Source organism: Macaca mulatta, chromosome 6 (genome assembly GCF_049350105.2).
Source record: "Macaca mulatta isolate MMU2019108-1 chromosome 6, T2T-MMU8v2.0, whole genome shotgun sequence".
Classification (NCBI taxonomy): Eukaryota; Metazoa; Chordata; class Mammalia; order Primates; family Cercopithecidae; genus Macaca; species Macaca mulatta.
Genome location: NC_133411.1, coordinates 90,538,618 through 90,559,539, shown reverse-complemented (window position 1 = coordinate 90,559,539; position 20,922 = coordinate 90,538,618). Strand labels below are relative to the sequence as shown.

Here is a 20,922-nt window from a genome sequence, read left to right as displayed (position 1 = left end):
ACTACCCAAGGATAAAATTTTATTTTCATATTGTGGCCTTCTCTTTTATAATGTCTGTGTGTATCCATGTGTGGGCTGCAGAACATAAGTCAGAACCACCTGGGATCACTCTTTAAAATGCAGGTTCCTGTGTTCTTACCACAGAATCATCACTACTACATTTTGAAGTGTGTGGTATATGACACACACACACACACACACACACACACACACACACACACACACAGAGAAATACGGAGAGCGAGAGAGAGAACTGAAATCTTCATGTTTTACTTTGAAAAAGTCCGAAGTGATTTTGAGTTACCCTGAAGTTTAATTCTTCCTTTCTTATAACTTCTATCTCATGGAACACAATTTTTGACTATCAACCATGACTTTTAATTCCTTTTTGCCAAACAGAAAATTGATGGTGGGCTAGCTCTATGTTATATACAATTCATATTTTTCAGCAATAATATTTATAATAATTTACACTCAGATTAACTAAAGTTAATCTTGCTTGCAAAGGAAAATCAATTTCAGACAATTCAATGTTTTTTTAATAAATATTAATAGGTATTTTAAAGTATAGGAGCATATATATTTTGATTTAACGTGAATACTCATTAATCTGTTATTAAATAATGACAATTTTCTAATGTATACACAAAAGTACAAGTCAGGGACTTGTAGTTAGTGTTTGGAAATGTGAAATATATTTATGTTCAATCTCAATATCTCTTTTTCTCTTTCTCTCTCCCCACTTCTCCCTCCCTTCACTTCTACCCCATCCTCATTTCACCTTTTCCTCTTACAGCATCAGATGAAGAAGAACCAACTTCAGCAGGTAAAGTTCCTATGTTATAAAGATATTTCTTATTTAATGTCATGCCTTTAATAATAGAGAGTCAACCTTTTGAATATTTTCTCAGATTTCAACCAGAAAACTGGCACAGGTTTGTTTGTTTATTTATTTACTTTTATATTTGCTGAGCCCACTATGCTGTGCCAGACTACATGATGTTGGTTAAGAGTTTTGAATAAAAGGAGAAAAGTCTTGAAATAAACTAATACAGAGGAAAACACAATACACAATAGCAGACTGACATTAAACAATGAGGAAAATTGGAAAATGAGAACATTGAGAAAAATACAGAAAAATAATACAATGAGTTGAATGATAAAATTAAAATTAAAAAAGAGGAAAATGGTAAAATAAACTTTGAGAAATACCTTTCATGAGAGAATACAGCACTGTCACATATATAACTGGCATCAGACATCCTCTTCACTAGGTTTAAGGGTAGAAACTATGTCTGCCTCATTCATTTTATTTTAAAAATGTAATTTTTACAATTATAATTTAATAATCCTGCAACTTGGCATCATGACTTAGTTCCTTATCCAGCTAATTAGTATTTATCAAACACAGGCTGTGGCCTGAACCATGTGCAATGAAGAATGCAAATGGTAGAATGCAAATGGTAGAGAACCACTTTCAACATGGTTCCAGGACAGTGAGACAGGTCAGAGAAATGCCAGAGAGACTAAAAACCAGACACAATTATGAGAATAAAATGGGAAGAAAAAGCTCACTTGATTAATTAATAAAAGACCAGACTAACATACCAACAACATCGGAAAAATATAGAGTCAATCTCTGAGATGTAGGCAGTTCGTGGTTGGTCTGAACAGAAAAGACCTCAGCATTAGATGGATTCCTTTTAGTAATTGAGAAAAGGAGTTAGGCCTGAGAGACAAGAGCAGGAAGGGGCTCCTGAAATTAATGGTCAGAATGGTGCTTTCTTATATGGAAGGGGGGAAAATAGCCCAGTTATTGGAACTCATATACAAGATAGGGTCAGTTCAATTCATAGACTCGACCTATTTCAACTAGCATGGCTTCATGACTTCTATCTCCATGCAAAACTGTACAAGGATTTTACCTGTACGAGTAAATGCAAAAGATCAAAGTTTCAGTGGAATAAAACAAAATAAATATCTTACATTTCTCGGATAAATTCCAAGGATATATATAAATGTCATGTTGCATGGTACTCATTACAACTATAACTGCCTTTGAAATGGAATCAGAGATTCAGACAAACTCTCAATTGATGTTTCATTTTCATAATATTGTTAGATAGTCTATAACCTGATTTGGATAGGAACTCCTATCATATTTCTCCCACTCTAGGCAGTATTCTGTAGCCTGTTTTAGGACCAACCTAATCACATGACTCAATAGCCAACTCATCTGTTTTCGAGTTTCCTCTGCCCAGTTTCTGCTTTGTTTGCCCTGACTTTGAAGCTTTGCTGTTGTTCGTGTTGCCCAAAGACTCTGTCTGTGTGTCTGTCTATTGTGGTGTATTTTTTCTATATAGACAATCCATATACTTGACACATAATTCAAGCAAGACAGAAGTGTTTGTGGTTAAAAGTAAGGTTGCTCTCTCTTTATACCCCTAGTCTCTTAGTTTTCTTCCTGAGAGGCAACTCCTGTTAACTGTTTCTTGAGTCCTCTTCCAGAAAAACTCCAGGTCTGTGTTGTCCAATAGGGTAGTCACTAGCTACATGAGCTATTGAACACTCCATCATTCCAAATTGAAATTTAATATAAGTATAAAATACACACTGGATTTCTTTATTGTTATTATTATTATTATTTTCACTTTAGTTACAGGGGGCACATGTGCAGGTTGGTTACATGGGTATATTGCTTCTGGGTAGGGAGGATAATATCCAATAGGTAGTTTTTCAACCTACACCCCCTTCCTCTCCTACACTCTCTAGTAGTCTGCAGGGTCTATTGTTCCCAGGTTTATATCCTTGTATGCTCAATGTTTAGCTCCTAATCATAAGTGAGAATATGTGGTATTTAGTTTTCTGATACTGCATTATTTTTTTAATCATGGCATCCAGCTCCATCCATGTTGCTGAGAAGGACATAATTTCATTCTTTTTCATGACTGTATAGTATTCTGTAATTTATATGTATTACATTTTCTTTATCCAATCCACCATTAGCACCTAATTTGATTCCATGTTTTTGCTATTGTGAATAGTGCAGCAATGAACTTGAGTGCATGTGTCTTTTTGGTATAATGATCTGTCTTCGTTTGAGTACATACCCAGTAATGGGATTGCTGGATCTTATGGTAGCTCTGTTTTAAGTTCTTTGCGAAATCTCCAAACTACCTTCTATAGTGGCTGAACTAGTTTACGTTCCCACCAACAGTAAGTGTTCTCTTTTCTCCACAGCTTTGCCAGCATCTGTTGTTTTTTGATTTTTTAATAATATCTGACTGGTGTGAGATGGTATCTCGCTGTGGTTTTTGATTTGCATTTCTCTGTTAAGTGATGAGCATTTTTTCATATGCTTGTTGGCTTCTTGTATATCTTCTTTTCAAAAGTGTCTGTCTGTGTCCTTTGCCCATGTTTTACTGGGGTTGGTTTCTGCTTGTTGGTTTAAGTTCCTTTTAGATTCTGGATGTTAGACTTCTCTGGCTAGGACTTCCTCTGTCTGTATTTCTTAACTTTAATTGGACTTTCTCTTTGGGTGTCAATCCTTGACAGCAGCCATCATTTTCTAGCCCAATTCATTTTCATTTCTCCTGTCTGCTACCCACACCTTACTAAGTCGCCTGCCAAGCAGTGTTGATGCTATTACAAAATTATTATTTTGTATAAAGAAAGTGAATTGTAACCCAGTGTAAGCTGTATGTAAGTATAATGTAGCTATTTGTGTACTTTTCTTATTCTAAATCTATTTTCATAACTTCTCTGCTCACTAAGAAGATCTTTTTGTGAAATGCAACTGAACGTTTTTTCTTCAAAATACTCATCTTCCTCCAGAGTGATATGCACATCATAGAATTTAAATTATGTTTTAAAAATACTTTCATTTCTAGATATGAACAGATGTTTTTGTTGTGATTTTAGCATAGACTTTTAAAATAGAACAAACGTGCTCTTAAGGAATATTTAGCTACATAATTTCACATATGGATTATACTAACATTGAGAAAATGTGTCATTTAGTAAAGCAGACACTCCTTTTGTATAAAAAACAGACAATGGGAAACAAATGTTTTTCTTTTAATTTTATCAAGCTGTATAATAAAAAGAGTATATTAAAACATTTGGTAAAATATTATCAGATTTGCAAATAATTGATTTCATAAGGAATATGAATAATTATGAAAATTGGATTGAAATTTTTGAGTTCATTTTAGTATCTCTTGACCTGAATTTTTCAACACTTATTTTTTTAAAGCAATAGTTATTATCCTGTTCACTTATATTTTTTAGTAATCATATATATCAAATATATATCTTTAATTTATAGCTGTTATTCATAATATATTTATTACAACATTAATATTCTGTTTTCACTCTCATCTTCTTTCACCAACAGAATTGATGCAGAATGATATTTTCCAAGCTCAGATTTATTTTTATTGTCCTCTTTTAACTTATCTCTCTTCCCTGTTATTTCTCCATTTTGTTTCAGTTGTCAATGAAATGAAATCTTTTGTTTGCCAGAAAAAATATACGTTAATTCAGCTTTCACAAGTCCCCATATAATATCATTACCAGGTTCATACTCTTCCAGGTTGGACAGTGTCTCCTTCAAATATATATGTTAATTTCTATAAATTAAATATTTATTTTTCTAATTGGTGATAAGCCACTTCTCAAAGTAATAGTATAAATAATAAAATAAATAGGATTTTTTTCCTGCCAAAAAGTCACAGCATCCTGATTAATAGTTGTTAATGTATGAATTTTGAATTTTAAAATGATAATTTTTTGAACAAATCTATACATGACTTATCTAAAAATGTAAGTTCCTAGTGGATATTACCACTCAATCATACTATTTAGTAAACATTTTTAATGTATTGATATTATATGACAAATGTAGGTTGTTTTAATTCCATAGGCACACAGAGTTGGGTTAATTATAATTAAATAGTTATGATATATTATCATTGTTTATAACTATTTTTAAAGTAAATAATAGATATTTATCTTCAATAACATAGAATGAAAAACATCAGGAAGACAATAAATGAGAAAATTAGGGAGACATTAGTGTTTTATTTGTGTTATAATGCTAAAAAATATGGATTTCTTCTTTACAATGGAATACAATTGATTTGCCTTATATTTTGAATTATTGAAAGACTGCCTCATTAAAACAGATAATTGATCCCTCCACTTTGTTCCCATGTTACTCAGATTATATTTAATAAAATAAATTTCAGAATGAAAATATTCTTATACTTTAGACAATCACATTCTGTCTTTGGTTATTTCTTCATATGTACCCACATTCTTTTATTTGAACTTCTAAATTGCCTTGCAAATAGCAAGTGCTTAATCAGTGTTTTAAAATGTTGACTCGTAGAGGGGATGCATAATACATCATATCTGCATTTGTAATAGTAGGCATGCATCCCGTTATTGATTGTGAAGCATTGGCTTGTTAATCACTTTCAGTTCTGAATGTTCTGGTAGAATATATTAGCCTAAAAGACCATATTTTGTAACATCTGAGTTATGAGGACAGATTCACTTAACATCTGCTTCTTTAGCTACCAGAAGCTTCTTTTTATTTATCCTACTTGAATCTTACATTCAGATATTTAAGCATCTTGTTTTACTGAGTATAAAAACACATCAATGAACTATAGAGAAATTTCTTCAATCTGAGTTATATTTTAAGATGTAATTACAAACTAATGAGATTCACACTTTTAAAGCAGAAACTGCACCCCAAAATGCATCACTTTTAGAAGTGATATATTTAATCTAATTATATTGCTATTGCACAAATAATTTTTGGAAACTACTTTCTTGAAACTTCCTTCTGAATCTGCTTATGGGATTGCAGCATCAACTATTATTTTATAGTCTCTGAACTGTGCTACTATATTTATCTGCCTTTGGTCTAATATATATGCCTTTAAAAACAAAGATTTGCAAATATTAAGAATGTGAGGGGGTATGAAATACAGATAAGATTACAACTTTGAAATTAACAACATTCACCTGAACATATGACATGTATTTTTGAAAGGTAAAATCAAATAACACCTTGAAACAAAGTTGTCGGTGATTGCTTTCCTTATTTTGCACAAATCCAATTTTCATTTAGCTTTTATTTAAGTTTTTCAATAGACACTTCATAAACTGACTATAACAATACTTATTTCTATCTCCTTTGAAGAAGAATAAGACATATAAATTTGAATATTGACTACTAAAAATAAACTATATAAAATATAATTAACTATAAGGTGTAGCAAATCAAGTTTATTGTCACAATTTCCTCATTGCTTTTAATTTATTTGGTCTTACTAGCTATAATTTTGAATATTTAGAAATATCATTCATTTATCACAAGGAAATCATTCATTCATCCCTCAAGGAAATCATTTAAAACAGGGCTGGGAATGGAAAATTAGTGGATGGGACCAAAATCACTTAGAAAATGACACAGTAGAGATCTTGCAGCTATACAGTAAGTCAGTGGTTAAAACGAATTAAAACCATAACTTATTGTTTTGTTCATATCACCTCAAATAAAAAGCTTGCATTTTATTTTTTCCCTCTTCTCTTGCCTAAGGGGAGGTTTTTAATTACTTTGGCAGTTTTTTAATACTGCAAGTGGAACTGAGTTTGGATTTCTATAAAAGTACCTATTAATATTAGATTAACTCATATAATAATGAAAACATTAAAAAGGGAATTTTCAGATATATGTAAATGGTAAAAATATTTTGTTCTTTTTTTGTATAAATTTAAGATATACAATGTGATGTGTTAAATACATATATAGTAAAATGATTACTATAGTCAGAAAAATTTACATATCCATCACCTTCGTGTGTGTTGTTAGAGCACTGACAATCTACTCTCTCAGCAAATTGCTATTATGTAATACAATATTAGTGTCATGGTACTCATATTGTGCATTAGATCTCTAGGCTTATTCATCCTACATAACAACTTTGTACCGTTTGACTTACATTTCCCCCATTCTTTATCCCCATCCCCAGTAACCACTATTCTACTCTATTTCTATGTATTCAAATTTTATTTTTTTTAGATTTCATATATAAGTGAGATCATTCAGCATTCTTCTTTCTGTGTCTGGCTTTTTAAACTTGGCATAATTCCTCCAGATTCATCTACATTGTCACAAATGGCAGAATCACCTTCTTTTATAAGGCTTAATAATATTCTATTATGTAAGTTTCTTATCTATTAATCAATGGACACTCAGATTGTTTAAAAGTTGGTTCCTACAAATAATGCTTCAGTGAACATGGGAGTGCAGATATCTGTATGATATTATTTGATCTGGGCATATACCCAGAAGAGGGATTGCTAGGTCATATAGTAATTAGATTTTTAATTTTTTTGAGGAACTTCCATACTATTTTCCATAATGGCTGCACCAGATTACATTCTCACAAAGAGTGTTCAAAGAGTCCCTGGACCCTTGTCTTATATAACGTATAAAAATGAACTCAAAATAGATTGAAAACTTATAAGCTCTGAAAACATAAAACTCCTAGAAGAAAAAACTATAGAGGAATAGCCCCTTGACTATGATTTTTTGGATGTCACAGCAAAAGCTCAGGTAGCAAAAGCAAAAACAAACAAGTGGGACCACATCAGTCTAAAAATTTTCTGCACAACAAAGGAAACAATCAAGATAATAAAATGACAGCCTGCAGATTGTGAGAAGATATTTGCCATATATCTGGTAAGGGATTAATATCCAAAATACATAGAAAACTCACATGAGTCAATTGCAAATAGAAAAACAAACCAGTTAAAAAGTGGGCAAAGAATCTGAATAGACATTTCTCCAAAGAAGACATGAGAATGGCAATAGATGTATGATAAGGTGCTCAACATCACTGAGTGAAATTCCAGTGAAGACCATAATGAGATGGCACCTCACACACGTTAGGATATCAAAAAGATAATCCTTTTGACAATCATATTAAAACATAAAAATACAAAAGCCATAGTGTTCTTCATATATTTATAAAGTTAAAATTATTGTAATTTACTTAAATGTAAAGCTGTGTATGTGATGTCTTATCAGTTCATTCCAACTGGTAGTGATGATAGAGATCACTGGACATAGTAGCTGATAAAATATTTATTATGAATTCTGTGATGTCCATAGAGATGAAGAAAATGGTGATTTGGCATACCAATGCATTCATACATTCACCAGTTCCTTTAAATTTTTAATATTTTAATCATTTAAATTACTAGCTTTGACATTGAAGAAGTATACCTAAGAACAATACTATTTTCATATACAAAGGTTAATAATAGAATATGGGCTAGCAGTAGTAAAGAGTTGAAGCTGTGGTTTTATATTAGCAAGTTAAAAGTCATTCATAAAACAAATACATATTTTGTGTATACACACAGGATACAGAGTGATTAGATATTTTCTCTAACTTTTGAAATATTTAATTTTAGTTCCACAAAAACATCATTTCTGTTTATGGTGAATTTTTTATTTTCTTAACTATGCTACAGATATCTTTCAGATTTCTTTCTCATTTTCTTGTGGAGTTTAATTTGGCATGGCTGACTATGCTCAATTTATTCTATAACTCATGCATTTTGAAAATAAATGATATTTTATCACATTATTTTCTAATGAGCAAGAGTTGTTTGTGCATTCTGATTTTAGTATTTTATTTCCTTGGGGTCTGAAATAGAACTTCACATTCTCATTTTTGTTTGCCTTACATTTGTTACAAATTTATCTCCTGTTTTATACATAAATGCATATTTTCCCTCTAGTGCCTGGAGGAACTTTACTAATTGTTTTATTGAGTATATTCTTGTTCATAAATATACTCTAATCAGGCTCAAATATTAAAACCTAATATATAAAAACCAAAAAAATGCTACAATATTTAAAAATCAGATAGAAGTAATTATTCGTAGATTCTCAGAGGAACAGGGAAAAAAAATCACTGCTTCTAAAGATGTGACTTTGGTCAGTTTATTAAGACAGTAGTGGAAAGACCAAATAGTGCTTACATTTCCTTTTTTTTTAAACAAAATTAAACTTCCTTCTTGATAGATGTGTGATAGTGATGTTTACCTGTGAGACAAATAATTGTAATTTAAGTTCCTGTTATATGTGTTATTTCATATTTTTACTAAAATAAACTTTGCTGTAGAACAGGATCATGGTGCCAGTAGGGACTTTGGAAAATTGTATACACATCTTTCTCTTTAGACAAGTGGAAGAATTAAACTATCACAAGAGTGAAAAATAGTATCTTTACATCTTGACATACATATCTATGAATGTAGTTGTATAATCCATCATCTTTCCCCCAAACTGTAAAATCAGAGTTAGCATAAACAATTAAAATAATAAAATCTTATTGTTATGTAAAATTTAAATCTCTCATGGTACCGCCTTAAAACCATTATATTTTCAGTTACAGATGTTAATATCTAGCAATACATATATTCAAAAACAGTTATTATGTATTGTGACCTGATTCCTTAGTTCTAGGTAACAGAAAATTCAATTTAATATAGATTAATATAGATTAAATAATAACTCACGCAGAGTTGAGAACAGTTGGCTCAATGATATTACTAAAAGTCTGGTTTCTCTTCTTCTTTTCCAATATTTCTGTTCTATCTTCTGTGGCAGAAAATTTATCTTAGTAGTAACACTGGTTTCTCCATGGCTGTAATATGTCTGCCAACAGCTACTGTGGCCATATGCATCCTTATGCACGACCAGAGAGGGCACAAAAATGCTTTCAAGGCAAGAGTCCTGAGATCACTCTGACTGGACAGACTTAGATCCCTTCTGTTTATCTTGAAAAAGTCAGCCAATCAAGATTGTCCCATGGAGTATGAGATTTATTTTAGCTTTCTTTGAAGATTATGAGCTATGTGACTAAGGTGTGGGTACATGAACAAAAATGAGGGTACTCCTTAAGAACAGGATCAGAGGAATGCACACTAGGTGACCAATCAACGAAGCCAATTGGAAATGATGGTTATAACATCTCTTTGTCACTTTAACTACCTTCATGGTTATTTTTCTGTACATTGCTATGTTTTTCATCCTATTTTATAAAAACTATGAGACCCTGAGAATCTGATTATTGAAAACTAAATTTGATGTACATCTCAATAATACTAAAATGTATATTCATATGCGCATTGTCATGCATTGTAACTTTTAAAATCCCAGCTTCACCATAGCCTTTATTTTATCTTGTTCTATATAAACATTTTCAAGTGTGCCAAAACTGGATGTGCACTATCTGTACTGAACTGATCTGTATTGAACTGATCTTTTAATTCTTTTAAAGAATTTTAGTGGGTTCATAGTAGATGTATATGTTCATGGGAAATATGAGATATTTTCATGAAGGCATACATTTAGTAATAATCCCATCACAGAAAGTGGGGTATCCATCTTCTCAAGCATTTACCCTATGTGTTAGAAATGATCCAATTATACTCTTTTAGTTATTTTTAAATGTGCTATAAATTATTGTTGACTGCAGTTACCCTGCTGTGCTATTCAACTCTAGATCTTATTCATTCTATCTACCTATATTTTTATACTCATAAACCATCCCCACTCCCCACCCCCCTGCCCCCTGTACTACCCTTTTTAGCCTCTGGTAACCATCATTCTATTCTCTATCTCTGTAAATAAGTGCCCCTGTAAATAAGTGAGAATATGCAAAGTTTATCTTTCTGTACCTGGCTTATCTCATTTAACATAATGATCTCCAGTTCCATCCATGTTATTGCAAATGACAGGATCTCATTCTTTTTTATGACTGAATAGTACTCCATTGTTCATATGTACCACACTTTAAAAATCCATTCATCTGTAGATGGACACTTAGTTTGCTTCCAAATCTTGGCTGTTGAGAATTGTGCTGCAGTAAACATGGGAGTGCAGCTGTCTCTTCGATACACTGATTTCCTTTCTTTTGGGTATATACCTAGTAGTGGGATTTCTGGATCATCTGGTAGTTCTGTTTTAGTTTTTTGAGGAAACTACAAACTGTTTTCTGTAAGTGGTTGTACTAAGATACATTCCCACCAACAGTGTATAATACAAGGGTTGCCTTTCCTCCACATCCTCACTGTCATTTATAATAATATTGCCTATATGTTGTAATTTTGATTTGCATTTCTCTGATGATCAATGCTACTGAGCACCTTTTCATAGACCTACTTGCCATTATCATTTGTCTCAAGAATTTTTTAAATTTCCTTCTTAATTTCTTCATTGACTCAGTAGTCATTCAGGAACATTTTGTTTAATTTCCATGTATTTGTGTAGTTTCCAAAATTCCCCTCATTATTGACTCGTATGGTCTTGGATACTATGCAGAAGAACTCTCAGGATCTCTTCCCCTACTTTCTCCCAAACAAAAGGAGTCTCTCTCTCTGTTCTGAGATGCCTGGAGCTGGAGTAGGGGTGACACAAGCACCTCTGTGGCCACCAACACTGGGATAGCACTGGGTCAGACCTGAAGCCAGCACAGCACTGGATCTCACCCAAGGCCCACAGTAACCACACTGCCTGGCTACCTCCTGTGTTTGCTAAAGGCCTTAGGGCTCTACAATCAGCAGGTGACAAAGCCAGCCAGGCTTGTGTCCTTTGCTTCAGGGTGGCAAATTCCCTCCTGGTCCTGAGGTACTCTCTTCTGCTGTGGCTGAGCTGGCACAGAAGGCACAAGACAAAGTCCTTCCCACTCTTTCCTCCCCTTTCCACAACAAGCAGACTCTCTCCCCATGGCCACCACTGCCCCAGGCTCACAGTGAGTACTGCCTGGCTATAGCCAATGTTCATTCCAGGCCCCAGGGCCCTTCAGTCGTCAACTTGTGGTGAGTGCTGTCAGGCCTGGGACACTCCCTTCAGGGCACCAGTCTCCCCTCTGGTCTATTACAGGTCAAGAAACACTGTCCAAAAGCCACGGCCTGGAATTGGGCTCTCAGGAGCCTGCTTGGTGCTCTGCCCAACTGTGGCTGAGCTGCTACCTAAGCTGATTTTTGGTTCTTATGTTTGCTTTGTTGTGTGGATAGTTGATTTGGTGTTCTTGCAGGGAGGACAATTGGTGGAGGCTTCTATTCAGCCACTTCACTCCGCCTCCACCCCCAATCTTTTCTTTTTAAACTTTAATGATTGGTTTCTATAGGAACAACTAAATTTACTCAGCCTTATTTCTGAGGAACTGCTTACTATAATCCTTCTCTCTCACATTTTAAAAACTGACAAAATTGTTAAACTGCATTGTCTAGAACATTCCTAAGAGTATTAAATACTGTCATTAGTTATGTTAGGTTGATATTATCTTATTAGATATAAAAATGACATACAGACAAAACACAATAATTTTATCTTTAAAATAGAGAATAACCATTCAAATTTAGTCAAATTTTTAAGCTTGGGAAAAAAGTGACTTAATATTTGTTTATATGTTGCTGCAGCATTAAAAATTCAACTTTTTAAAACTTGTGTTATAATGTTGAAAGATAGTCCTAGAGGTGTAAATCAAATTTTGATTAAATGTCTTTTGAAATTTCGTAATTTTCTTTTCATTTTGAATTATTAATACTTAGATTTTGTGCTGTTGACCTTTAGAATGCTAGAAGACAAGCCAGAAATTAAACCCAAAGTAACACCAAGCACTGGAAAAGCATCAAAGTTAAAAAAGTAATAAAGATACCATTATTAATGGGAATAAAATTATATAAATGGAAAATGATTTAAAAAGGAAAAGAGTTTATCTCTCAGGGTTATACAGTTCTCCAGAGAAACAGAACCAAAAGGATGTGTGTGTGTGTGTGTGCATGTGTGTGTAATAGATACATGGGTAAGTAGATTTATTTTAAGGAATTGGCTTATGTGATTGTGAGTGCTGGCAAGTCTAACATGTATAGGGCAAAGAAGCTGGAAATTCAGGGAGGATTTCTGTGTTAGACTCTTGAGGCTCCTCTTCTCAGGGAAATCAGTTTTTGCTCTTAAAGCCTTCAGCTCACTGGATGAGACCCAACTCTATTAGCAAGGGTCATCTTTTTTACTTAAAGACAACCGATTGTAGATATTAATCACATCGACAAAATATGTTCACAGAAATATCTATATTAGTATTGGACCAAGAAGTTGGGCACCATAGCCTAGTCAAATTGACATGTAAAATTTAACTATCACAGAGAACCAGAAAAAATATAAACACAAACTATTCTATTTACCAAAGAATGTGTTTCAGAGAAAATAGATTGAACATTATTTCCAATGTTTAATCACAATTAATGTTGGCCTTTATCTGTGCAGACTTAGACTTAGAGGTTTCTTTAATTTCTAGTCCTCCCTGCATTAGCTGGATTCATCTTTAAGAGCATCTCCATTTGCCTGAATAATTTTTTTTGGCTGTCCTTGGATTTACTCCAATGTTAAATCTTACATGAGTATGGAGAGGTATTTACTTACTATTATGGAGATTTCCTGGCTCAGGGAAGACATTCAACTTTCTGGATAGGATGGATAGGATAAAACGCCATGGGCCTTCAGGTCTGCACCTTCAGGGGCTTTTGTCTTCTGACAAATAGCTGTCTACTGTCTATGAAGTATTTTCTTTCTACAAGTTAACTTTTCCTCCTCTGTAAAATGGGACAATAAGGGAACCCACCTTAGAGGTTTGCTGTAAAGATCGCACTCAACAATACACGTAAAGAGCTCATCGCAGTGTTGCTCATCCTGTAATAGGGACTGCACAGGAAATCTAAGCTACTATTTTTCCTTTCATTATTCTCTTTGCTGTTTGCCGTATTAATATTGTAATTTTGATTATGATTTTTTTTTTTTTTTTTTTTTTTTTTTTGAGATGGAGTCTCGCTGTGTCTCCCAGGCTGGAGTGCAGTGGCGTGATCTCGGCTCACTGCAAGCTCCGCCTCCCGGGTTCACGCCATTCTCCCGCCTCAGCCTCCCAAGTAGCTGAGACTACAGGCACCCGCCACCTCGCCCGGCTAGTTTTTTGTATTTTTAGTAGAGACGGGGTTTCACCATGTTAGCCAGGATAGTCTCGATCTCCTGACCTCGTGATCCACCCGCCTCGGCCTCCCAAAGTGCTGGGATTACAGGCTTGAGCCACCGCGCCCGGCCTGATTATGATTTTTTTATTCCGTCAATATGCAGAGGCCTCTCTGTAGAGTATTTTGCTTAATTTTCACAGTTAACAAATACTGCATATATAGAATTTAAAGAGGAGAACACTAAATATTAAAGCGTATGAAGAAATATGTGCAAGGTTACGTAGTAAGCAAGTAACAGAATCAGGATTCAAGTTCAAGCTTCTCTGGAAAAACTGGTGCTTATCTTACAGCAGCAAACTCAGCCTTTTTATTCATTTCTAAAGAGTTTTAAATGTCATATATTTCTTGTAATTGTAAAAGTTATATAGAGTTATTCAACTTTTTGTTATGCATATATTATAAAATTATACATTATAATATGTGCAAAACTTTATATATTATTTTAAGTGCCTCTCTGATCACTACAGCAGTTTATGAATCACATAAACATTGTGGAAAAGAATAAAATAGGAAATGAAAATCTCCCTGACTGCCTTCATCCATTTTACATACTTGCATTAAAAATATATATTCTGCCTTAATCTAGCTCCTCTTACAGGCTTCGTGTCAATGGCTTAAGCCAAAATCGTTAAGGTCTATTTTGATGACACCCTCTCTCTACATTTAGTCCGCCAGGTCTTTTTAGCTTCATTTTAAAAATATATCCAAACTCTAATCAAATAGTCCAAGGCAGCATCTTCTCACTCATGGATTTGCTGGTACTCTAGGCCCCTCTTCAGTCTCTTCTCAAAAAAGCTGGCAGCTTGATTCTTTTACAAGGCTGTGAGCACCCATCATTAGTTATTAGTCATTAGTTATTATGACTCTTCTGCCCAGGTCCTCTAGTACCTCTCATCTGGCCCTGATGAGACATAAACCCTGGACACATTGTTCTTATAGGCAGGGCCTGGCACTCACAGGTGGGTTGCCTGAAGGACTTCTCTTGCATGTATCTGCATGACTACTCAGTCACATCCTTCATGTCTTCACATGAAGGTGCATTCTCAGAGAGACCTTCCTTTGTCTCTAAAAAGTTCACATGCTCTCCACTTTGACAGTCTTTTGCCTGCATATGTTTAATATTATTAATGTTGTTTTTAAAATATCTGCCCATCTTACTTATGTAACTTATTTATTTCTGTCCAGGCTAAATATAAACTCCTAAGGGCTGGCATACTTTTTGTCTATATTTGTTCATGACTGAATCCCCTCCTTCTAGAACAAGTGTTTGATACGTAGTAGATGCTTCATAAATATTTGTTATATGTTCAAATTAATGAATAAATTAAGCCATACAGATTTTATGCTGACTTTATTGCATTATTAACTCAAGAACACACATAGGGCCAGGTGCGGTGGCTCATGCCTATAATCCTAGCACTTTGGGAGGCCAGGGTGGGCGGATTGCCTGAGCTCAAGGAGTTCGTGACCAGCCTGGGCAACACAGTGAAACCCCGTCTCTACTAAAACATAAAAGAAATGGCCAGGTGTGGCAGCGTGTGTCTGTAGTTCCAGCTACTCCAGAGGCTGAGGCAGTAGAATTGCTTGAACCCGGGAGGTGAAGGTTGCAGTGAGCCGAGATTGCACCACTGTACTCCAGCTTGGGTGACATAGCAAGACTCCATCTCTAAAAAAAAAGAAAAAAAGATCACACTTACTTCTTTCTTATAGGATGATACAAAGAGAGAGATGATGATAGATATATTTGCAAATAGATGAAATAAATAAAAGGAGAATCCCAATAATTTGATAAGAATATTAAAGATGCTATAAATTACAGGCAACTGTCCTTGTCCATGGGTTTCCCATCTAGGGATTCAAACAACCATATATTGAAAATATTTGAACACAAAAGACAATAAAATAATACAAAATATAAATAGGAAACAATAGAGTGTAACAACTATTTACATTGTATTAGGTGTTAGAAGTAACCTAGAGATGATGTAAAGTGTGGGGGGAGATATACATAGGTTATATGCAAATGTTATGCCATTTTATATAAGATACTTGAACATCTGAGGATTTTTATCTCCCTGAGGGTTCCTGGAATCCATCCCCCACAAATACTGAGGGACAATTGTATTATTTAAATTCCTTGGCAGAAAAAATCCATTACATTGATCTTTGTTTTTCTGCTTTTGCTGCAGTAGAAGAAAATTACTTTTGCTTAGTAATTCTTTCAGTGTGGTGTTGTAACAATGGCAACGATTGAGCCATTGTTAGTAATCACTGGCAGGAAACCGCAGCAGTGATTTTAAGACATCTCAAATATGATAACCACCATCATCTAATGCTGGGTATGGGTAAAAGAGTCAGAAAGGTTAAGGGAGGTGGTGGATCAGAGGACAGCACTGGTCATGCAGGGGGAAGGGGCAAGCCTGCACATCCACTTGGCTTCCTAAGTTTGAGGTCCACAAGGAATTAGGAAAGGATCTGCAATTTCTTTATACAATAACTACCTCATTATTGCATTGTTATTCATGTCTCATTAAGCTCATAGACATCTTCAAGTAATTTATTTTCAAGATTACATGGAGAGAATTTTTTAAACCTTTAAGTAACATATTTAAAAATAAAATAAAACATACCTGGGTATAGTGTTCTCATGAGATACCTTTTTTTAAGAAAATATATTTATTTGAAGTAGATCTTCAACTGCTAGAATTCAACAAGATTTAGATATGTTTCGTATCTATTCACCTGTTTTGTTCTTTCTTTAGATGTAAATCTAAATTAAAAAAAATCTAGGGTTTTAATCCAGTTTTTAAAATGTTACAACATTATTGGTTGCTTTTAAAGCTTTGCTAGAAGCTCTTGAAAAAGAATGAGCTATACATTTCTCAATAATAAAAACAAAGAATTAAAACCACTGTACAGATTAGCCAATGGTTTTTGCCAAAGCTTGAGATGTTCTTTAAAGGACAACTTAAGACTGAGGACCTTTGAAACTATTACATTTCATAATTTAGTGTTTAAATGTGTCAGGAGGAATTGTGCAAGTACTCAGCTACTAAGTAAAATGAAACTAAAATAAGACAAATTATAAAGAGAATGGTTAGGGATTTATTTTTTCCAGAAACATTTTAGCATTCTGCATCTTTGTTGTCTATCTTAACACAAGGAGTTAGTTTTACTAAGTCTTATTTATAAGATCATCAAAAAAACACTGAAAACACTGATCAATGTTAAGTTCCTACAGAATGATAATCACCAGCCTGATATTCTGTAGCCAGAATGCTCAAGCAAGTTGTCGTACTTTTAAAATTTCTGAGAATTTATAGAGCTGTTAGAAGAGGAAGATTAGCATATTTTTAAGTTACTTGAATTTTCAAACTGTGATTTTATTTTTTTTTTTGTCTTCTCTATTTGTTTCACCAAATGACTCTAGTGTTCTCGGACACTTTGGTGGGTAGTGGTAGGTTAAGAGTTAAAACTATTAATTCACACTTAATTGTATTCTTATTCTGGAAATGACAGAACCAATAAAAACTGTTCCCTTAAGGCATTCTTTCCTTCCCCTCCATGAAACCTGTGCCTGGTTTTAATATCCTATCACATCCATGCTTCTTCTCTCTAGGAGGCAGGGCAGTCTCCTCTATTCCAGGTCACACATGTTGTGCTTATTCTCACCCCAAAGCTTTAATCCAGGCTTGTCTATCTGGAGTGCACTTTCCTTTCCCTTTCAGATCTCTGCAACGTATCCAGCCTTTTACACACCTCTCATCTTAGATCTTCTGTTTCCTGTAACCCACATTGATTTCTCACTTTGCAGTTCTCACGTGTGTATCTGTTAGGAATGTTTTTCTGTGGTAGGTAACTGAGAAGTGACTGGGAAGGAGTCCATTCTCTGTGAGATCCCAGAATCTCCACTAATTTCTCCCAAATAAATCATATTTCTGTGAGTATGAAAGAAGGAATAGAACAGAGGTTGGAGAAGCAGTCATTTCTATCCCTACAGGGATTTGAATTCCTTCATTATGTACTGGATGCGATTGGAATGGTATCTTCACCTGTAATAGGAACTCATTCTCAACTGGACTCTTCCTTCCATTGCATTTCCAGCAATGCTGAAGACAGAATCAGGGATCAATACCTGTGCAGTATCAATAGATAAATACCCATAAAAATAACATCATGCTCTTTGGGATCATACAGCAACAGAGAGAGAGAGAGAGCAAAGTCACAGTGGAGAGAGAGAGGAAGAGAGAGAGAGAGCGCAATCAAAAGAGCACAGCAGTTTCAATTATACAAAATATGGAAACTGTGTTGTAGGATCCTTATGTAGACACCATACCCATTTGGATCTGTGCAAATTACAGTCATGTCAGTCACATTTTCTGATTTATATCATCTTCTAATCGCTTTGACTGTCTACAGCTGTATTCGTTTCCTGAGACTGCGCTAACAAATTTCCACAACCTCTGTGGCTTAAAACAACACTCATTTAATTCTCACAGTTCTGGAGGCTAGAACTCTGAAGTCAAGGCATAATCCAGGCCATGCTCTCTCTGAGGGTTCTAGACGAGAATTTTTCCTTGTCTCTTTTAGTTTGTGTTGGCTGTGGGCATCCCTTGACTTCACTGACTTGTGACCTCTTCACTGCAATTTCTGCCTCCGTCTTCACATCACCTTCTCCACTTTTGTCGGTGTCTTTTCTCCTGTTTCTTAGAAGGACACTTGTTATTGGATTTAGGGCCCATCTGGGTAATCTAGGATGATCACATCTCAAGATCCTTTCCTTAGTTCATTTGTGTTGCTGTAAAGAAATACCTGAGGCTGGGGAATTCATTAAGAGGTTTATTTGGCTCATAGTTCTGAAGGTTGTACAAGAAGCATAGTGCTGGCATCTGTATCTGGTAAGAGCCTCAGACTACTTCTATTTATGGTGACAGGCAGAGGGGAGCAGACATTACAGGGAGAGAAAGGAGAGGAGAGACAGGAGGAGGTGCTAGTCTCTTTTCAACAACCAGTTATCCCAGATACGAATAGTGAGGACTCACTCCTGCACACCAAGCCATTTATGAGGGATCTGCTTCCACATCCCAGACACCTTCCACCAGGTCCCACCTCAACACTGGACATAAATTTTAACATGAGACTTGGCATGGCCAAATAAACCATATCTAAACCATAGAAGTCCTTAAAATAAGTACATCTGTAATGAGACTTTTTCAGGTAATGTAATATTCACATGTTCCAGGGATTTGAACATGAATATATTTTGGTGGTGGGGGAGAGGGCAGAGCACCATTCAAGCTACTACAATAGCAACAGTAGTTGTACTAAATAAATGTGCAATGAATTAGGTTGGCTCTGCCAAAATATTTTTAAGTAAATAAACATATTGTATAATGAAATATTTATAAGGATGGTGGAATATTTACTTTTGCAGCCCTCAAATTTTGCATTTCTGGATGAAAAAGTGATTATAAAATATAATGATGAAATCATAGTCTATTCAATGAAAAAGGATAGATATCATACATAAAGCCTAAAGATATTTTCAAAACCTCAGCCAATACAGTTCAGTAAGGATGGAGCTAACTTTGATTTCAGTGGAAACTCTGTGTGTTCTAAGAAGTGAGTTATGGGTAAAAATTTAGGCAGCAACTATAATTTATATTACTTTAAACTTATATATGCTTATATATATATATTTTTAATTCTGGAGAGAGGTAAAACAGATAAGCAATATTTTAAGCACATTATAAGGTCATTCCTTTTTATTTTAAAGAAGCAAAAGTTATATTCACAAATTTATTCTTAAATATTTTAACATAGTTTTATAATTACTTGATGTTATACAGTTTGTCCAACTTTAATTCTAGATTTATTTATTTATAAAAGCAATAAAATATACAAAACATGAGATTACAAAAAACTAAAATACACTTATTTAATCCAGTCAGTTTAGAGTAACACAGCATTCTAAAACATAAAATTAAACCTTACTTTATTTTCATTTCAGTATTATCAGTTATTAGCAGATAAAATCAACTCATTATGGATTATCTGTTTTGAATGAACAACAAATATTTACTGTAGTCGATAAAAACAATGATTTGTCCAAATTCGTTTTAGCAATTTGGAAGGCAAATTTTAATTTTGTTATTTCGAACACATGAACTTTTAAACTTTTACTATTTAAATTTTTGTTTTAATGCTAATTTTAACCTGTAAAACTTGTTGTTAAGTGAATATACTTTTCATACTTTGAAAATTTTCTTTAAAGAGGATAGTGATAAAGGGTGAATTAGAATGTGCTTTGAAACAAGTCTAAGCTCTTTCCAGATTCAGGTAACAAGAGCCAAGTGTCTCAGTGTGATATAGAAATGACCCCTGGGAAATCATCATGTTTAGTAACTTAATGGATAGAACAGAAAATGCCAGTAGATTGCTGTGAAAAATATGTCAAGGAAACATTTTTACAGAATTTATTTCATTTTATTTACCAGTGAACTGGATACTCAATAAATTTGTGTATTTCTATTGCTCAGTGTTACAGCACTGCCAACTTTTCTACCCCATTATTGATATAAGTTGAGAATAGCCTTTCTGCTCACCATCTGTCATGAAAGAGTCAAGATTTTCAAGTCGACACAGGTTATTTACATGATTTTAAATATTTTGGCTATTGCACATTTCATATCACTTCTGTCACAGAGATATGGAGTCTTTCACAATGACACATCTGGCTTCATTGTTTTTCTGGCTTCTTATCACATGACTGTCCATCATTATTTTTATTTGTTATTTAAA

At 34.1% G+C, this 20,922-nt stretch overlaps 1 protein-coding gene across 2 annotated transcripts in view; it reads left to right on the top strand.

Moving 5' to 3' along the window:
- Positions 1–20,922, top strand: part of EDIL3 (EGF like repeats and discoidin domains 3) — a 455,143-nt gene that overhangs the window by 161,449 nt on the left and 272,772 nt on the right. The window contains exon 3 of one of the 2 annotated variants that reach the window (XM_001082527.4): positions 797–826. The exons of the other annotated variant lie outside the window; for it this stretch is intronic. Coding sequence (XP_001082527.2) covers positions 797–826 — 30 coding nt within the window. The remainder of the gene's footprint in view (positions 1–796; positions 827–20,922) is intronic. 2 annotated transcript variants of the gene reach the window in all.